Below are 20,406 nucleotides of genomic sequence, written 5' to 3'. Positions count from 1 at the left end.
ACTGCAGATATCCATCTCACATGTGAGTTCCAGGTGTTAGGCCATGTCAAACATGTTGTAAATCCACACACTTGCTGTGTGAATAAATCCACTTGAAAGATATATATGAATTTCCACATGCAGTAGCAGATGGTTTTGTACGCCTGTGTGATCTGGAATAGTAAATGCTCAGGAATATGTCTGTTTCTGTGTAAATCAGAAAGAAGCGCAGTGCATGTTTCTAAATCAAATCAAATCAGAGTGAAGTGCAGAGTTTTTAATATTTTTGTTTCAGCGTTTGGATCATGCTAACAAGTAAAAAGCCCGACTAGCTTCATTCTGTTGGAACAAATCATTTAGACTCCATTTGAGACTCAGTTTTGTGGTGCTGGATTGAATGCATCCCCTTTGAAAAAATATGTTTAAGTATTGTATATAGTATAGAATATTAGCCAGCTAAACTCCGCAGACCCGGTACCGGGTCCGTGTTGTCATTGAATTTTGCTTTAAGATTTAAAGGGATAGCATTGCACCAGACCCTCTTAAGTGGTTTCGTTTGAAAGTGTAGAATCTATATTTTATGCACATATGCATCACTTTGGTTTTATTTTACTGTACAAATGATATTTACACTTCAATAAACAGTATTTTGGATACTCGAGCTGGGAATTTTACGTTGGTTTATTTTCATATTTTTCATATGACACATGTACAAGTTATAGCTCAAATGAAAGCTCTTGTTGGTGCTCATACAGTTCTAGCATTCTTTTTACTGAATTATATTCACATATCAAACAGTTGCCAAATGAATTGCTGTGTTTCCATGGCGCTGAAGTGAAAACAATACATTTATGATCAATAAGCAGCCCCAGATAGCACAGACAGCTGTTATCTCTTACCTTATGCTGTGTGCTTCAGGGCCATTCTCCTCTGTTTTTGAGGTGATGTGCATAAGTAATCCTTTTATATGTCTGACGCGGTCCAAACACAGTGAATTATGTTTGATCAAACAAAAGAATAGTGAAATATAAAAACAATGATCGATCCCTGTGGCTTGTACAACACCTCTCATCAGTTGTAATACATAACTTTTTATTAGATTATGCTAGAGACATTTTTCTTTTTTTCTATGATTACAGACATGTGCAGGAACTAACAAAATAAATTACAGCAAGCTAGACCACACAGAACCTAAAAGGTACACTTTCAAATTTGAGTTTATAAAAAAAATACAATGAGGGCCACTTTTTTAGGTGTTTATTATAACACAGACAACATATACAGTTATTTTATACACTTTCAATAGTGTTTTATGAAAATTCAAAGGGTTTTCTTTAAAATGATACCAAATTATTGCATTTACACCTCTGCATGTGGATTTGAGAAGCTTTTAAATTTGGGTAGGCAAAATCTAGGCGGAAATCCAAAAATAACAGCAGAGTTTAACTGGTTAGTATACGCAGGGCTTAAAGTATTCCGGCACCGTGCCGGATCTCTGGCGTGCAGCCATGAGGGGAAAAAAAATTTAGAGCCTGCGCATGCGGTTTATTTATAATAAATAATACACAATAATAATCGATTAACCGTTAATCAAAATAGTGCGTTTGTAACCAATTAACGGTGTTAGTTAAACTATTAAAAAATATCATTTTATATATTTTTGAAGTTTGGCTGTATAAGGGGCCGATCACAGCGAACTTTTTGCGTTGAGAGGCGCATCTGTTGAATGGTTTACTAACAGCCGCGAGTGTTTTACCCACTGCTTATGCGCCCTGGGCATCTAACGTTTTGCCGTTGCACGCTATGTGCTCGAGTGGAAAAAGAGCGTTACGTCAGTCGCGTCGGTCGTGAACTTTTGATGATGGAGGAGAGGCTTGTGGTCGCTCTTTACAAGTTATCCAGAGCTGTATTACTTTACACATCTTGAATATCACAATATTATTAAAAATTACAATTATAACATCGACAGCAACACGACTTGCGCACATGTAACACAGCTCAGCTGATTCAGTCGTTTCCTAGTGACAGAAAAGAGCACCACGCTTCTTTTTTCTTGTCAACATAAAAGGCAGTGCAGTGCGCTTCGCGTTTTTGGAATGGAAAGGCCCCTAAATGTGCAAAAATATTTGTTGACTCGCATGAAGTTAACATGTGCAAAAACACGAGTCTATAGACGAATTTTGCCAAAGAAGCAAAATGAAAGAAGGATGTTTCTGGTCACAGTTTGACACAGATGAGTTGACATAAACCAATGCTGATGCTGATGGCTTCTTTGCTGCCTAGAGCCACGTCATAAACTTAACACACAGGCAATTGATAATTTAAAGTCCAAGCAACAAACCAACCTTTTCCAATTGAAAATGTACAGTTATTAATAGTTCTTATATAAAATCAGTTTTTAAAATAGCCTACATAATCTAACAATCAAACAAATCCAAAGATTTTCTTGATTTTTGTATGATGATAGCTCCGCACCAAACTGATGCTTTTATTGTACAGCTTATAAAACATGTATGCAAATTAATGCAATATCATATGTAAGCAACACAATTGTTATGCAAAAAGCAAGCATATAAGCCTTGAGGTTTGTTGTCATCTTCTTCCATCACACGCATCGTGCGCACACATGAACCGCGAGTGAGATGGAGGAAATTTTGTTTTGTTTGGAGGTTTTGTGAAATAATAATAACAGCAGAGCATTAATTAAATGTATATTTCCTGTGGAGGGCGAAGCAGTTTCGCAGTAGGTAGTGCTGTTGCTTCACAGGTCACCTTCAAGGTCGCAGGGTGGCTGGTTTGATCCTCTGCTCAACATAGCATAACCTTTTTCTGTGTGGAGCTTGCATGTTCTCCCTGCGTTCATGTGGGTTTCCTCTGGGTGCTCCGGTTTCCCCCCAGTCCCAAGACATGCGGTACAGGTGAATTGGGTCGGCTAAATTGTCTGTAGTGTATGAGTGTGTGTGAATGAGTGTTTGTGGATGTTTTCCAGATATGGGTTGCGGCTGGAAGGGAATCCGCTGCGTAAAAATGTGCTGGATAAGTTGGCGGTTCATTCCGCTGTGGCGACCCATGATTAATAAAAGGACTAAGCTGACAAGAAATTGAGTGAATGAATATATCCTGTGGAGTGAAGTATTTGAGGTAGCCTGATATTTTTATTTGACAGAAGAAAAAAACCTGATTGGACAAACAGCAGACCCTCGGCCTCCTCCACTGGACCAGCTCCATCTTCTGGTCCAAATGTCTTAAAAAGAAAGAGTTTGCAGGACTTTGCTTACAACCCAGAAAAAAGAAAAAATAAGTGATAATGCCTTTGATTTTACTTCTCATCTTCAGTTCAGCACTTCAGTTCTTTAGCAGCACTTGATATTTAAGCACTTTAAGCACTTGTTATTGTTTAGAAGAAAGAACTTTATTTGACATAGTACTTTTTAATAAATGGTGCAAAGCATAATCATTGAAGAGAGTCAATCTCAGTCTCATTTTTTATGACATTTTTACGTATTTATAGCATCCAAATGTACAAGGGCTTTACGTAAGAGAAGCATTTTTTTTTCCGCAGTGAAATAGTTCAGTGGTAAAATTCACTTACAATTACCAACCAAATTTAAGACATCTCTTAGTTCTTCTCCCTTTTTGTCCCAATGATTGGCAGTTCATTTCAGTTTGGCAGTGTTGCAAGACCTCATGTTTGTGTCAAGGCTAATATGGGAACAATCTGCAAAAGTGCCACTTGTGTATCCTGCGCAGTCATGTTTTAATCATTACTCAGGACACATTAGCTTTGACCGAGGATTATGCAGTTGTCCTTGCTGTAGTGTAGTGTATATATACAGTACTTCCCCAGGTTTGTTCTCGCTCCTGCTCTGTGGGGCTGTGTTAATACTTCAGCAGGACTGCCGGTGAGGATCTTGTCCAACAGCTTGCGAGGCACCGATTGGTCGAATCCCCCGTGGTGAAGGTGGGGAGGGCACATAAAAGCCAAAGACAAAGGCTATACTTGGCTCTGTTTCTCTCAGACAGCTTCTCCATTCATTTAAGCCTCTTCAACCAGTAAACCAATTAAGCCAATTAAGCATGAAAACACAATGGTTCTTGTTCTTGCCAGTCTGCATAAACGAAAGCAGGGAGCCGGGCTTCTGATGAGGCTAGTTAAAGATTCGGACAAGATGAAATGTCTCATAGTCATCTAAAGGTCTATTCATTTATCACTCATTAATTTTCTCTTCGTTTTAGTCCCTTTATTAATCTGGGGTCGCCACAGCGGAATGAACCACCAACTTATCCAACATATTTTGTGAAGCGGATGCCCTTCCAGCCACAACCAAACACTGGGAAACACCCACTCACACACACTATGGCCAACCCAGCTCATTCAATTCACCTGTCCTGCACAGTTACTTCGGACTGTGGGGGAAACTGGAGCACCCAGAGGAAACCCATGCTAACTAAGTCTATTGTTTTGTAAATCTGTCTGGATCAGTTAGATTTTGTAAGATGTTTTAAAAGAAGCCAGTTCTGCTCACTAAGGCTGCATTTATTTGATCAAAAGTACAGTAAGATCTGTAAAAGTGCAAAATAATATAACAATTATAAATAAGCGTTTTCTTATTGAATTTAGTTTGAGTTTAATTTATTCCTGTGATTCAAAGCTTAATTTTTCATCATCATTGCTGCAGTCTTCATTACTGCAGAAATCATTACAGTGATGATGATTTGCTCTTTTGTTGTGATCAGTTATTATTGGTAAAAATCCCTAATAATAAAAAATAATAAACAAAATAAAATAAAAATTGTAGCTTTTATTTACTTTTTTGCGTTATAAATGTATTTGCTTTCACTCTTAAACAATATTTTGTGATGAATAAATTTTGTAATGAATAAATTTTTATATTGTTTAACAAACTGATGACAAACAAAAACAAGACAATACCAATAACAACAACAACAATGACAATAATAATAATAATAATAATAATAATAATAATTATTATTATTATTATTATTATTATTATTATTATAGTAATACTACTAATGATAATAATAATACTACTACTAATAATGATGATAACAACAAAAAAAAATACTATTCTTAGTATTAATAATAATAATACAAATAATAATAAAAATGAAAAATAATATAATAAATGTATTTACTTTCACTCTTGAACAACTTGTAAGGAATAAATTAAATAGTTTTTTATATTGTTTCCTAAACTAAAGACAAACAACAAGAACTAAAACAATAATAACAACAACAACAACAACAACGCTGCTAATAATAATAATAATAATAATTATTATTATTACTATTACTATTATTATTATTATTATTATTATTATTATTATTATTATTATTATTGTTATATAGTACTACTAATCATAAATAATAATATCCATAATAATAATAATAAAATAATAATAATAAAATTTAAATAATAATACACTTAAAAATAATATAATAAATGTATTTACTTTCACTTTTGAACAACTTATTGTGATGAATAAATTAAAATATTTTTATTTTGTTTGCCAAAGTGATTACAAACAACAAGATAATAATAATAATAATAACAACAACAACAACAACAACAACAACAACAACAATAATAATAATAATAATTATTATTATTATTATTATTATACTAGTACTACTATTATAATAATAGTAATAACAATAACAACAACAATAATAATAATAATTAATTATAATAATGCATTTTTTGCCTGTGCATATTATGATTACATATTTTAAGGATTGTGTGAAACTGAAGACTAATCACGCTTATAATTCTTTAAGCTACACAAATTAATACAATTTTTAACATAATTCAATAAAATATTTAAAATCCCAATAACATTTCCCAACTGCACAAATGTTAATGTTTTTTAATTAAATAAATGCAATCTTTGTGAGCAGAATAAGCTTATGATAAAACATTTTGAAAAATGAAAACATTTAATCGTTCCTGCAGGCTCAATGTCAGCATATTATTATTATTATGATTATTATTGTTTATATAACCTATATTTTACCAGGAAAGACACATTTTTACAAATATGTGGATCCAAGCATCCAGTTTAATCTGCTTGCTTTACCAGTACACAGGTGAGGCACCAGCACATAATGTTGCACATGCTTAATTGCGATTCTCACCGCTGCATATCCCTCAGTCCACGTCTAATCACATGCTGGCCTCTGTCTCCTCAAAAGATACTGGCTGCTAAAGGGGATTCAGCCCACGCAGGCGAGCGGAAACGCAACAGCCTGTTTACCCGCTAGCCAAGCTTTTGTGTCTCCCAATTGCGGTGTAATGCAAAGCTCTCACGTTCTTTTACGCTTTCTTCATTTCGCCGTCTGTCTTTTTTTTTGTGTGTGTGTGTGTAATGTCAGTTGTGGTAGGGTTCTGCATGGAGGGCCTCTCTGAATGGCAAAACAGAAACAGATTTGTTCAGCCCATCCACCCCCATGTCTGAAAGCTCAACACAGAGTTGGTAATGAATGAGGAGAATGTCCTCTTTATGCTGTTTTGTGCATTTCTAGTCTTCTTTTCTCCGGGCACTTTTCTGTCAGAAGCTTTTTTTACTTTTACATTGTTTGTCCAAGAAATGCGCAGCTCTGTTGTGCCTCACCTTTCTATAGCTTTTGTATCCTTTAAAGATTCTCAGCATTGATTAAATGCATGTTTTCTGATGCTAAACCTCACTGCAATGCACAAAATGCTTTTCTTATTTGGAGTTTTTGTCTTGTTCTGAGTTTAAATATCTTGAAATTCTTAAAGCAATAAGCCTTGTACAAAATATTGTCTTCTTTTTAGAAATAATGGGTAAAAATCAAGTAGTTTTTCCTTAAAATAAGTGAAATATTCTACCAATGGGGTAAGCAAATTAGTCTTATTTCAAAGCAGAAAAGAATAAGATTATTTTGATTACCCCGTTGGCAGCTAGTATTATATAGCTAGTTTTAAAGGGCCATTACACCCCTCACTTTCGGTTCAAGTCTACCTCAGAATTAAAAAAAAAAAAAAGCATCATACTGGGCGTGGAGCTCTGCGATCAGAGGCAGGAGTGGCCGTGGCCAGCAGAGAGAAGGAGGGGAGCAAACAACTGTTGTCATTCGGCTCACAAAATGAGACACGAACCATGAGAAGACCCATGATTTTATAGTTTGCAAAGTTAAAATGCAAAGAAATAAACAGTAATTTAATGTCCTGCTACATTTGTTATTCATAATTTCATATACACAACCACAATTTATACAATTGTAAAGATAATCGTGTTCATATAAACACTAAATTCGGACTTTTCCCTCGATTCCCAGGTCTGAATGCAGACTCAGTGCAGCAGGTCTCTTGCCCTGTCAATTTTAACCATTAGCCCTGCTGGTAATCTGGAGGATTTAGGAAAACACAGCAGCACGGCGATGTGTCTAAATGTGAACGAACTTCACTGATAAAAGACAAAGACAAAAGACAAAATGTTTGCGGCACACAAACAGCTTTGCTGTATCGGCCCTGACAGCATCGCAGGGAAAAACATACTACAAACCCTGTGGATCCTCAAAACAAACACGTACAACCCTTCATGAACGGCTAAATACTGTGTGGGTCCGTGGACGTGGTTTCACCCAGTCATCAAGGTAGGATCTTACAGCTTGGCACTGGCAGGTCTGCCTTGCTTTTGGAAAGCACGTGCAGTCATGATTAATTAAGAAGCTGGCTCTTCTCATAGGATAAGAAATTCCTGCTATGAATAATAATGCAGCTTTGTGCTACGTCGCCGATTTTGATCCCGCCCCAAAAATCTTTTTAAACTCGGAAGATGAAATTAGCTTACAAAAGCTCCAAATTATCCAGTTTTCCCCACAATTAAAGCTAACAGGTGCTAACATTGTCTTAACTCATGCTCAACACACACAAATCTGTTAAAATCTAAAAAAAAAAATAGTACTCAAGGGTTTTGTGAACCTTTAAGAAGTATCTTAAGAACGATCTGCTGCTGCTTTCAGTAGTACAGCAATAAATGTCATGTTAAATGGCATTCAAACTCACATTATCATCATTTAACACTAAATAAAGTACATGAGCTGTTTCTGAGGCGTTTCTAAAACATACATTTGAGGTGTTGGTTAGAACAAAAACTCCTTTTAATATGGAAAATATTTCTTTGATTGCGTGCCGTTGCTTTTATTATCATAAAAGTCTTTAGGCTCAATAGTCAGGCAGGTTGTTGATGTCGTCAATCTGGCAACCTGGGCTTGGAGTGCAATACCTAGTTCAACCACCGGGTGTCAAACTTACATACTGCACCTTTAACGACTGAGCCACCATGTCTCCCACACCAAAACTCAATCCAAAAGCATTTTTTGCTATGCATTCTTAATACGAATCTGCCGTCGAAGCTTTGTGAGTCATCGTTTTCCAGTGACAACACTTGTGCTGAAGATGTCCTGAGAGATTGCTGGAACCTTGCTTGTTTCTTAGCCAGTCTGACAAGTCACGGAAGTTTTCTGCTTGGAGGAGTCTGTGGGAATGACAGGGGAGCTCTTAGTGCCCCGCAGTGTTTCCCAGCCGGTGTGGCCTCGTGTCAGAGGTCTAAGGGCAGAGGCTCAGTCGTCCTCATAGGATTAACTCCTCGTCTGAGGTCCGAACAGATTTGTCAATGCCCGTATGGAGCAGCTCTGTATGCATTATGGCAGCTGTGTGAGCTGAATTCCTGTATTCAACTACAGAGATGATTTGCGGTCCTTCTTCATAACTGGGTTAACACGGTGACACTGCATATGATTTGTATCCTCCTAGCAAGTCTGAGGTTGTTTATTTGTCATAATAAAATATTCTTAAATATACGACTGTATATATCAGCCAAGAAATGGTGTCCTGAAGTAAATCAGAATAATTTAATAGGAGACCGAATGTAAGAGGATTATATGGGATTAGCCAAAACTATATTCTCTTAGGATGTCGACCACAGCCATCTCACAGCGATTTGGAAGAAATCATTTAGGTGTATATAATTATTTTATATTGTGTGATTAAAAAAGGAACTCAGGTCCATCCTTTTGAGAATCTTATCTGTTTTAAGCAACTGCTCTGATAAGAAGCTTTAGAATAGTCCAACTTTGTTAGACAAATAATCAAACAAATATGATTTTACTTTTAAGGAGAACAGCTAATAGTTTTAGCAGGAGTGGTGTATTGTAATGGATCTGTATTTTAGTAAAATTAGTGCACTTTTCTTTTAAAACTGCATTTAAGAAAAAAAAAAACGCTTCTCATCCAGGCCGGCGTATTTACTGAATTGCAGAAAAACAATAAAATCCACACTATAAAACATAACACTTTTAATATGTGACCATTCACTGGCCATGTGCATATTTTGCCAGCATCCGTATATAACATATACAGGTTGGGTAATGGTCATATAAGAGTACCATGCTGAATCAGAGAATGACTAGCAATAGTTCAGAAAACCAATTGTTTCCCAATTAAGTCAAAAATAGTCAAATTATAGTTACTAATATTATACTAAAAAATGGTCAGTAGCATTTTAAAAATGCTCAGTTTTCATGAGTCAAAGATGCCAGAGTAGTGTGGGCACCAGTGTCTGCACCCCTCTGCATTCGGTACTGTTCACAACGCACTCCAAAGCACCTGACCTCCTTGCTGCGGCTGGGTTGGCTCGTAACAGCTGTATGTATAACATACATATATATATATATATATATAAACACACAAATATGTCATCCCCAACATATTGCAGATGAAAGTCCAGAATCTTGCATGCTAAATATTCTTGACCAGTCGGCTGATTTGACCAAGACGTCAGATATAGTGATGAGCTACAGCCAATTAGAGAGCATATTCATTGTGTTCACAAGTTCAACGGTAATGTCTGTGATTGGCCAAAGTGGTCATAGGCGCATTCATTATACGTTTTAAACAAACCTCGGTTTAACATCTCATCTGAAAGACAGTGCTCACTGAACAGTATAGAGTCTCCATCACTATACTGGGGCAATAGGGCCCACCAGCCTGATCTCATGAGAAAGCATAAGTTTAGTCATACAAAAATGAACGATTTTAAAAAGGAGGCATGGCACCCAATTCCTCTCCTAAACCCAACCGTCACTGAGTGATGAGGGAATCAAAATAAATTGTACAAATTAGATCATTCAAATTTGTACATATCAGCCACTAAATCAAAAATACAAATTGCTGGGATATTGCTTTGGACCTACACATATCACAGGTAGAGCACCCCCTGCTGGCTTCAATAACACCACTTCCGGCAGCAACCTAGTTGGATGGTATCCCATCCAGGTACTGACCACACACAGGCCTGCTTAGCTTTAGTGGGTGACCATGTGAGATCTAACTGCTGTTGTAAAATTGTTGGAAGATGCGGCATTGATCTAAAGCAGGGATGGAGGTTGTTGTCCTGCAGAGTTTAGCTCCAACCCTAATCAAACACACCGGCCTGTAGATTTCTAGTGATTTTGAAGACATTGATTAGCATGTTCAGGTGTGTTGGATTGGTGTTGGAGCAAAACTCTGCAGGACACCAGTTCTTCAAGGACCCAAGTTTGCCCATCTCTGATCTAAAGCACTATTTTACTCCTTTTGAGGTGGTTATTGGATAATAAACTGCTTAATAGAATCATCAATCTAACTAAATCTCATCTTAATTTAACAATAACATTAATCAGACAAAATTTGCAAAACACCCCTCAAAGCACATCCAAGCTTTCCTGAGTCCCAAGATGCAGCGCACCCCCTGTCGAGATAAAAATGTGACATTTTCCACTTCGGTGTTTGGAAAGCTCGCTTTTCTTCTCTCTATGGGGAGTATTGTTCTTGGAGAATGTTTTTGTTTTAGCCGGCGCTGTTTTGTTAGGTGATGCCGCTTGAAAAGGAGGCGTAAAATAGTCTTAGGCAGGGGGAAAGGGAATGTGTGTCTCTCTTGCTCATTGCGTGTGTCAAACCCTCGCCCCCATACCAATACAGCCCAGGCCTGATGAGGGGGGGGTCCAAACATGTTGAAAGAGATGCCCCAGCATGGAGTCCGAAAGAGACTCCCTTTTTTTCTCCTACCAATACAGAGACATCACAAGGAAGAGGGAACATCCACCAAAACTCGCTTTGAATATCAAACAGAGAATGGGACAGAATGAAGGTTATTATGTGTAAGAAATCTGAAGGGGCGTGGAGCTCGCCGTCCATATTGTCCAAAGTGTGTCTGTTTGCGACTGCTCATTAAAACAAGTGTCGTCAACTGGTGACATTAGAAATAAAGCGTCCACGATGAGAAATGAAGAGCTTTTCTTTAGTTTTTGGAAGTTTGGGAGTTTAAAAGCAAGATGCAACCGGATGTAATGGTTTGATCCTTTTTTTGGAGATCTATTTTTCTCAGAGAGTGTAATTTAGTGTATTTGTAGAAGGTATATCTTAATAGCATCTACCATGGAGTTTATCCCTCTGGTGGTTTCCATTTTGGCAATGCTAGTCATGATGGGTGTCCAACATGGAGGAACTCCAGGAGTCCCTCGCCTTGCTAGCCTCAGGAACCAACCAAACCAATGGTGTAAGCGTCCACACGGGAGCTTTCTAGTCGGAGCCCATCACCGCCCCACGCAACAGCGCCATCACAACAGCAAGAAGCATAAATGCTTCCAGGACTTCCAGAGTAAGTTCACAATATCTAAACATGCATTTCTGACACTGATAGTTTTGTGATTTTTATTTTGAGACTATTTTTAAAGTTCCTCTACATTTCAATTTAGGTTTAGTTCGTTTTGTTTAGTAATGGTTTTTGTTAGTTTTAGTTTAGTTTTGAATTTTTCTGACAAAGCAACCGTGCCATCACAACAGCAAGTAGCATATGCTACACTCAAAAAATAACTTTTGCAGTTTGTTCAAACTACTTGTTTAAAATGAGCTGAATCAACACAATTCTTGAGGTTTTTTTTTTTTTGGGACAGCTACATTTTTTTTTGTTCAATCCACGTACATAAATTGATTAATTTGATTAAAATGATTTTAGAGAGCAGGCGTGAAGTTCAGCTGTGTCCTTTTCATTTTCTGTCTTATTCAGGCTCACACTGACACGGCTAACAGTTACACTGACTGACAGTATCTACACAGCAGAGGCACAGCGCATGCTAGTAGAAACCAAGTGTGCCGCAAGCCTGCGTTTGAGTGAAGGTCTCGGCCGTTAGATCGCCCCCTAGGGGCTGGCTGCAGTACAAGTCATAAAGCCCGCCTCCTCCGTGTTAATGAAGGAGACTTGAGCCCAAATGAAAAAATTAATTACACTTGCAATAAAATGTCCCGAAAGATGGTTCTGATCGATTAAGGCACTGGTTATTGTGCTGAAATAGGTGCAGATCTTCATTTTTGTAAACAGTTTGTTTTTAGCAGTAATTTAATGCTGGGCGTGTCATCGTGATTGACAGCTGTGATTGACAGTTTCTCAAAGCAGCGCGTCTGAGCTTCGGCAGAAGACTGAAGTGTTATTACTCGATTTCTGTGTTATTTTACCATGACAAAATGAGTTCAGCAGTAAACTATAGTTTCTGACAAACATGATCCTGGTGGAACTCTGTTTATTCGCTAAGTTCAGGGATTTTTTCGGGCTTTATTAGTTTGCTGATACACGCCTAACCACCCAGATAGCAAAACACAGTTCCGGCTAGATTCTCGCCTGCCGGAGACTTACCCCTCAGAGCTCAGACTGACTACCTCTGCTGGACCTACTCCGGATGCCTGGACTCACTGCCCTATTCCAGCCCAAGTCAATCGAGCCAGATGCGGCAGCCGAGTGAGCCGGCGCTGCCGCATGCGAGCCGGAATCAGTCCACGACGCCGCGAGTAGGTTATGCGCTGCGGTCCGGAGCTGGCGTGATTGAATATATAAAAACCCTCATATTTGTTAACGTTATTACATCCATTTGTGTTGATATGACAGCAAACGCATGCTGAAAAGTTAGGGGAGTGTGGTTGATTTTACATAAAGCGTTTGGTTGGAAGCTCGACTCCGCTCATTTTCGCGGCTCCTCCTCTGGCTCCATCAGACAATCCTTCTGCGCATGTCAAGGCTCCAATTTCAGCAGTCTTTTGCGACAGTTTGTGCCCGTCAAGCAGGCGTTTTGCCCTCAAGGCGTTCAATGGGAAAAAGGGCTGTCGCGTCATCCATATTTTTTACAGTCATTGGTAGAAACGTTTCCTGGTGACATGGCGCTGATTCGCGAATCACAGCACTTTGTTAGATGACCAATCAGAGCCTCTTGGGGCTTTCTAAGGGACTAGGAAATATGATAGTTATTTTCATGTTAGCTCAGTAGCAGTATATAATTGAAAATATATGAAAAAATAACCAGATTTTACACAAATGAAGCATGAGCATACATTGGCTGTTTCTCAATTCCAAGAACGCAGAGAATGAGCTTCAAGCGTTTTAAATGGAAATTATTTAAACATTACAGCATTCATACAACGACTTATTGTTTTTCCCCTCTTCAAAATATATACTTTGCATAAAAGCATTATAAATATACCCTGCACAATATAAATAAAACAAAATTTAATACGAATTTCAGCAAACAAACACCCTTAATGTGTTTATTCCTTTATTAAGATGTTCATGTTAATGTTTACTTTCACCGTTTCATTTAGGGAAAGTCTTGAGGTAAATAAATTATATCTCTGAACTTTAATAATAAATCTAAATAAAATGCTGCGCTTCCTATCTCCAGTCGCAATGACTTCTGGGACTTCCAGAGTGAGTTCGGTGCTCAAGTCTGCATCAGTGCGTCCTCGATATCAAAACACATCCGGGAAGTTTCACGCGTCCTCTGTTCTTGCGGTCTTGAGTATTGGAACTGAACTTAGGCAGCTGATGATGACGTTGCACGAGAACACGAGGACGCAAGACCACTGAAGAACGCATATTGAGAAACAGCCATTGCTTTGCACCCCATAAACACATCCAAGCCTTAAAAATACACTCTGAACCACCCCTTTTTTAATGTGTTTGGCTGTAAAAGCGCCATCTACTGGTATTTCCGGAAACAGCCGCATGTTAGATTTTCCATCACAGAATGAGTATCTTATTAATTCTGTAGACGACTATTTGTTTTTGCTAATTATTATTTTATTTCAGTTTGTTATTTCAGTGACTGTTGTTAGTTTTCACTTAGTTTTTCATTTATTGAGGTTGTTTTTTTATTTTATTGGTTTATGAAAATGTTTTTGATTAATAGTTTTAGTTTTCATTTACAAACTTTTGGTCTGACATTAGGGTTAGATTAGCAGTGAATTATTCCTTGAGTTTCATGCGTTTGTATGCTGTGTAATAGTCACTGTTTCATGCTGCTCAGAAATGTTGAGCTCGTTTGATGGTGGTTTTACATTCAAGTCAACATTACGCAGAATCAATGAGCTCAGTTATTTCTTTCATACTTTCTGAGGGTCTTGGAAACATTACACAAGCGGTTTAATGTAGAAGAGCGGCAAACGTTTGGCTGTCCTTCTGTGTTTTAGAGGACAGGTGAAGAATGGATATTTGGCTCAGATGTTAGATGCTCATATAAGTTTCAGCATAAAACTGCCATATTCACTAGTAAAACGCTAGTATATCAGCATTTTTGACACAACTCTGGAATGGTGGAGGTCAGGATCTTTGGCAGCAGGAGATCAAATATAGTCACAAATCTCAGAATAATAATGACGTGAACAGACTGTGGTTTTGTAGATTTATGCGCACGTAGTGTGAAGTTTTCTAGCTTAATGTGGGTTTTTTCTCTGGCACACTACAAGTCGGAAGATTAGACACATGCGGCTGAATTTCTTTCAGATGTTGCACTTTTGGTTTGTGATGCTAAAAAACAGCAAATCTAAGGATTGTACAGTATGTATATACAGTCAGTGTATAGTTTCAGATATTATTTACTTTCATCATCTTTTCTTTTTTAAACTCTCTTAGTGAGTGTATATATATATATATATATATATATATATATATATATATATATATATATATATATATATATATATATATATATATATATATATATCAACTCACTGGCCACTTTATTAGGTACACCTTACTAGTTCCAGGTTGACCCACATTTGTCTTCAGAACTGCCTTAATCCTTCGTTTCACAAGATTTAACAGGGTACTTGAAGTATTCCTCAGAAATTTTGGTCCATGTTGACATAATTACATCACACAGTTGCTGCAGATTTGTCAGCTGCACATCCATGATGCGAATCTCTCATTTCACCACATCCACAGCCAAAGTTGCTCTATTGGATTGAGATCAGGTGATTGTGGAGGCCATTTGAGTAAAGTGAATTCATTGTCATGTTCAAGAAACCAGTCTGGGATGACATGGCACATTATCCTGTTGGACTGTGGTCATAAAGGGATGAACATGGTCAGTAACAATACTCAGGCAGGCTGTGGCATTGACATGATGGTCAATTAAGACTAATGAGCCCAAAGTGTGCCAAGAAAATATCCCCCACACCATTACACCACCACCAGCCTGAACCATTAATACAAGGCAGGATTGATCCATGCTTTCATGACCTGATCCCAAAATTTGACCCTACCATCTGAATGTTGCAGCAGAAATCGAGACTCATCAGACCAGGCGACGTTTTTCCAATCTTTTATTGTCCAGTTTTGGTGAGCCTGTGTGAATTGTAGCCTCAGTTTTCTGTTCTTAGCTGACAGGAGTGCCACTCGTTGTGGTCATTCTCCAGTCTGGCCATTCTCCTCTGACCTCTCACATCAACAAGACATTTGTGCCCACAGATTTGCTGACTGGATATTTTCTCTTTTTCTGACCGTAGAGATGGTTGTGCGTGAACATCCCAGTAGATGAGCAATTTCTAAAAATACTCAGATTAGCCTATTTGGCACTAACAACCATGCCCCTTTCAAAGTCACTTAAATCCCCTTTCTTCCCAACTCTGATGCCTGGTTTGAACTGCAGCAGATCGTCTTGACCATGTCTACATGTCTAAATGCATTGAGTTGCTGCCATGTGATTGGCTGATTAAACATTTGCATTAACAAGCAGTTGGACAGTTGTATCTAATAAAGTGGCCGGTGAGTGAATATACTGTACACTGTAAAAAAAAAAAAAAAAAAAAAAAAAAAAAAAAAAAAAAAAAACTGGTTGCCTTCATTTCAAGCTGTTTCAAGCTAAATCTGTAATAACCTTGAGTCATTTGAATAGATATTATATTAAACCAACTTGAAACAGCTTGCGTAACTCATACAATTAAGTTGGAACATGATTAGCTAAGTTAAATAAGTTACAATTCACTAAAACATATGTTGTCATGACTTATTGATCATAAAATCAAAATTATATGATATAATCAGCATAATTCTCATATTTTATCATTTACTTGAGCATAACCTCTAATATGGGTCATATGAATATTTGAAGCCTTGTCATAGATTGTGCAATTAAAAAGCAACTGTAGTATATAGCCTAAATTAGCCTGTTTGTTTGTATTTTAGGTAGATGAAGCCCTTCTTAATAGGCTCTATGGACACTTATGCAAATGGACATTAAAATCGCTGAGATTTTAGGATGGTATACGTTTGTAGAGTCCCATAAGTCTTCTGTGTATATTAATATTGTATTGTTGTTTGTAAATGTGTCCGCAGTGCCCAGCAGTAGAGGGCGGTGTTGAGTTATTAATGGGGCGCCTGTCAGATTCATATAGGCGCAGGACAGACACAATACTTCACATTTGTTCTTCTTAAACATATAGAAACAATAAACACAAACCAATTATAGAGGCATGAGGATTTAACGAATTCAATTTTGTAGATAAAGTAAGACAAATACGCACACACATGAAATTTGAATTCAGGAAACCTTTCAACTAGTCGTGCAAATAAAGCGCTCCATAAATCCACACACACACTTCGCCTTTTAAGATAATTAAGAGCAAATTATTCCGTTTCCCCGAAGCGAGGAGTGTATTTTAAAGTGTAAATTCATTAAAGTTTGATCAAACAGACTCTTGCCTTGAGGGAGCCCGTTTCTGAAGAGGTTAATAAGGGTTGCCAAATCTCGCTAGAAAACACGTACAGGTATCTGATTTTTTTCTAGCACATTAAACCACATGCTATAAACTGCCACATTCTGTAATATTCACGTCTGTGGAGTATTTATTTCATCTTTATTTTACTATATATATAATATAATGATTAAATGTAATATATAATAAAATGATTCACCAAATCTAACTGGAAATATAGATATTTCTGAAAAATATCATATATTATATTATGCTTATATATATATATATATATTTATACATATATATATATATATATATATATATATATATATATATATATATATATATATATATATTTATATATATATATATATATATATATTTATACATATATATATATATATATATATATATATATATATATATATATATATATATATATATAAGCATAATATAATATATGATATTTTTCAGAAATATCCATATTTCCAGTTAGATTTGGTGAATCATTTTTATTATTTAACATTATTATAACGCTTTAAATATTTTAATAAGTTATCATTTCACGTGTTATATTAAAATATTATAATAAAACAATAAAAGATAGTTAATAAGTTTATACTTTTTGCAGATAATCTTGACTTTTACACGTTTTAGATATGTAAAGTGAAATATGTTGAGAAATAAAATACGAAAGTCTTAAAAATAAAACATGCACAGTGTTTCAAACCAGCGGACATGGCAACACCAAGGTAATTCTCCTTAGGAACTATCCATTGTTCAGTCTGCGGAGGGGGAGCCCGGGACGTACCATGTCATTTACTATTCATGCTGTTTGAATGAAGTACCGTTGTTTCAAATCCCCTCAGCCCGAAGTGACGGGGGACCTCAGTACACCGATCCAAACATTGAAGCACTGAGGGGGGAAACTGAAAGAAGACGTAGAAAGAAAGAAAAACAATACAGGGGGGAAATATCGGACATACGCTTAATTCTGCAAAGCAATGGAAAAGTGGAAGTGATCTACATCCAATGGACTTCAGTCAGCAAATTCTTCAGCATCAGCTTCTGCTCTCCCAATGGAAACTGAAGTTTCAGAGTTGGAAATGACTTATTCACGTTGTTTCTGAACGATGTGACACTGGTCATCTTTTTCAGGCCGAGGACCTTACTGCATTTCAAACTTTGGGAAAGAGTTGGAGTTTCTTTTCACTGGCTTTCTAGGAGATTTCTTATGGGATGCGGTCAGCGGATAAGAATTGACCAACTCTGCGCTTTGCAGAACTCTTATTTTTTAGGGGGTGATTTCATCTGCACGTCTTTTTTTATATGAGTTAACTTGGACTAATTTTGAGATTTTAAGTCATTTTGGACTCGTGGAGTGCGTGTTTGAGCACTAATAAATTGGATTACACTCAAATTAACGGAAACTTCAATGTAAACTTTTCTACGAAACTCTTAATATTCTGGAAAACATTACATCTGGATATTATGAAGGATCAAAAACGCAGAGAAATCTGATTTTTTTATTTTGTTATTTTTGCGGATTACACAAGCATCTATCTAAAACGCGAATATTTAAACGATGACGGGGAGAATAATTGGATTCGTGCTTTTTATCGCAGTTACACACGTTTGCACAGGTAGGTACTGTTATTTTGTTCGTTTGTTTTTGGTAAGACCAGTTTAAGTTCACAAAATGCATTCGCGTTATGTTCCGGTGAAATGAGGTGAACGGCTGGCATTTGCCTCTTTTTGTAGTGTGTGAAGCCACACAAAGTTGCCTAAGTTACGTGTGTTATATCCGTAAATGTGTGTCATTTTGTGTCCTGCGTCTTTTAAAATGCTCCTGACCGACTTGGCGAAGTTACCTCGACGTTATTTTTGTAGCTTATACTGTATTTCTCATTTATCACCATTTGCTAGTGTAACAGTGGCACTGACTGAAACAGTAATCATTATCTAGCCATGCTTCTCAGATTTAGTTTGCTTTGTGCTGCTTATGTTTCCACAGACGCTAGAAATCATACTAGAACATATAAAACTTGCATAAGTGCAACTTTTAGAGCTAAAATCTGTCTTTGAGGAGCTGCTAGCACATTCTAAGAGGGATATAAAAATTTTTTATGTCCACACATTCAGACTTTCTCCTTAATAATATAATTTCAGAGAAGTATTCTTTGCTAATACTAAATATTGAAATCATATTAGCAGCCAATGACTATGGAAGTACAAGTTCACAGTCAAATAAATAGTGCTAACGTTGTTTTCAAGTCATAGTTAAATGTGATTTCAGACCAATATTCAAAGTGCCATGGTAAACAATATAGGGAGCGTGCCACAAGTTTTCACTGAACGGATGTGCAAATATAAAACCAACCTCAATCAAGAAGTTGCCCACATGTGATATATTTTTGAGTGTTTGTGTGATATTGTGCCCATAGTCTTAACTTTACTATCTTAAAATGCTCCTGACTGACATGGCGAAGCTACCACAACGTTATATTTGTAGCTAATACTGTATCTCTCATATATCAACCCTTTGCTAGTGTAACAGTGCCACTGACTGAAACAATAATTATTATCTAGGCATGCTTTCATCTCAGACTTGGTTTGCTTTATAGACCATTTTGAGGTATGTAAACAAAAACAGTTATCCCAACTTATTTCCATTTTAATTTCAACGTATTTCCATTCCACATTTTACATTTCTATAGCTGCCGAGAATCCAAAAAGAGCCAAATATTGATAAATAATGTTATGATAGCTGTTTTTAACAATAAATTATGAATGAATTGCCTCGTTACAGTCATGAAATAGTTTGATAACAAGCAGGAATGGTTCATAGGCTAATAAAATGACCACATCGAGTTAGTCTTTACTTCTTATGTCTCCACAGACATAGAAATCATATAAAACTTGCATGAGTGTAACTTTCATAGCTAAAAATCTACCATTGAGGAGCTGCTCGCACATTCTTATAGAGGAAAGGTGAACAATGGGAACGTTTTTTTGTCGTCTTGACATTACTCTGTCAGTGTAAGTCCAGTGATTATATGACATGCAGCCAAATCAAATAGAGGCACGTCAATTCTTTTATACTTTAGTCAGCATTTGTTTAAAAGAAACAGAAAAACTTTATTGGTTTTGACTGGAAACTCATGAAATTCTTTGGTTCGAATGTTTGGAGGCCTGTAATAAATGCAGATTGTGTGTTTTAGGTCTTATTTATGCAAGCATTGTGTTTTAATGTGCTGAAAAAGATTTTTAAAGTGAGGTACATTACAGACTCGTCGCTTCCTTAATGTGTTGTGTGCTCGTGCTAAACCTGTTTGTCTTGTTCTGGTTGTGAATAAGAAATCATTTGTTACTCTGACCA

General features: G+C 36.8%; 1 protein-coding gene across 17 annotated transcripts in view; it reads left to right on the top strand.

The window, feature by feature from the left end:
- Positions 1 to 20,406, top strand: part of robo1 (roundabout, axon guidance receptor, homolog 1 (Drosophila)) — a 553,775-nt gene that overhangs the window by 209,362 nt on the left and 324,007 nt on the right. For 3 of the 17 annotated variants that reach the window (XM_087282425.1, XM_087282424.1, XM_087282417.1), the window contains exon 1: positions 17,880 to 18,670. In XM_087282425.1, coding sequence (XP_087138551.1) covers positions 18,613 to 18,670 — 58 coding nt within the window. In that variant the 5' untranslated portion in view covers positions 17,880 to 18,612. 17 annotated transcript variants of the gene reach the window in all.

Source organism: Danio rerio, chromosome 15 (genome assembly GCF_052040795.2).
Source record: "Danio rerio strain M-AB ecotype USA chromosome 15, GRCz13ab, whole genome shotgun sequence".
In the NCBI taxonomy this organism is placed as follows: Eukaryota; Metazoa; Chordata; class Actinopteri; order Cypriniformes; family Danionidae; genus Danio; species Danio rerio.
This window is presented reverse-complemented; position numbering and strand designations above follow the sequence as displayed.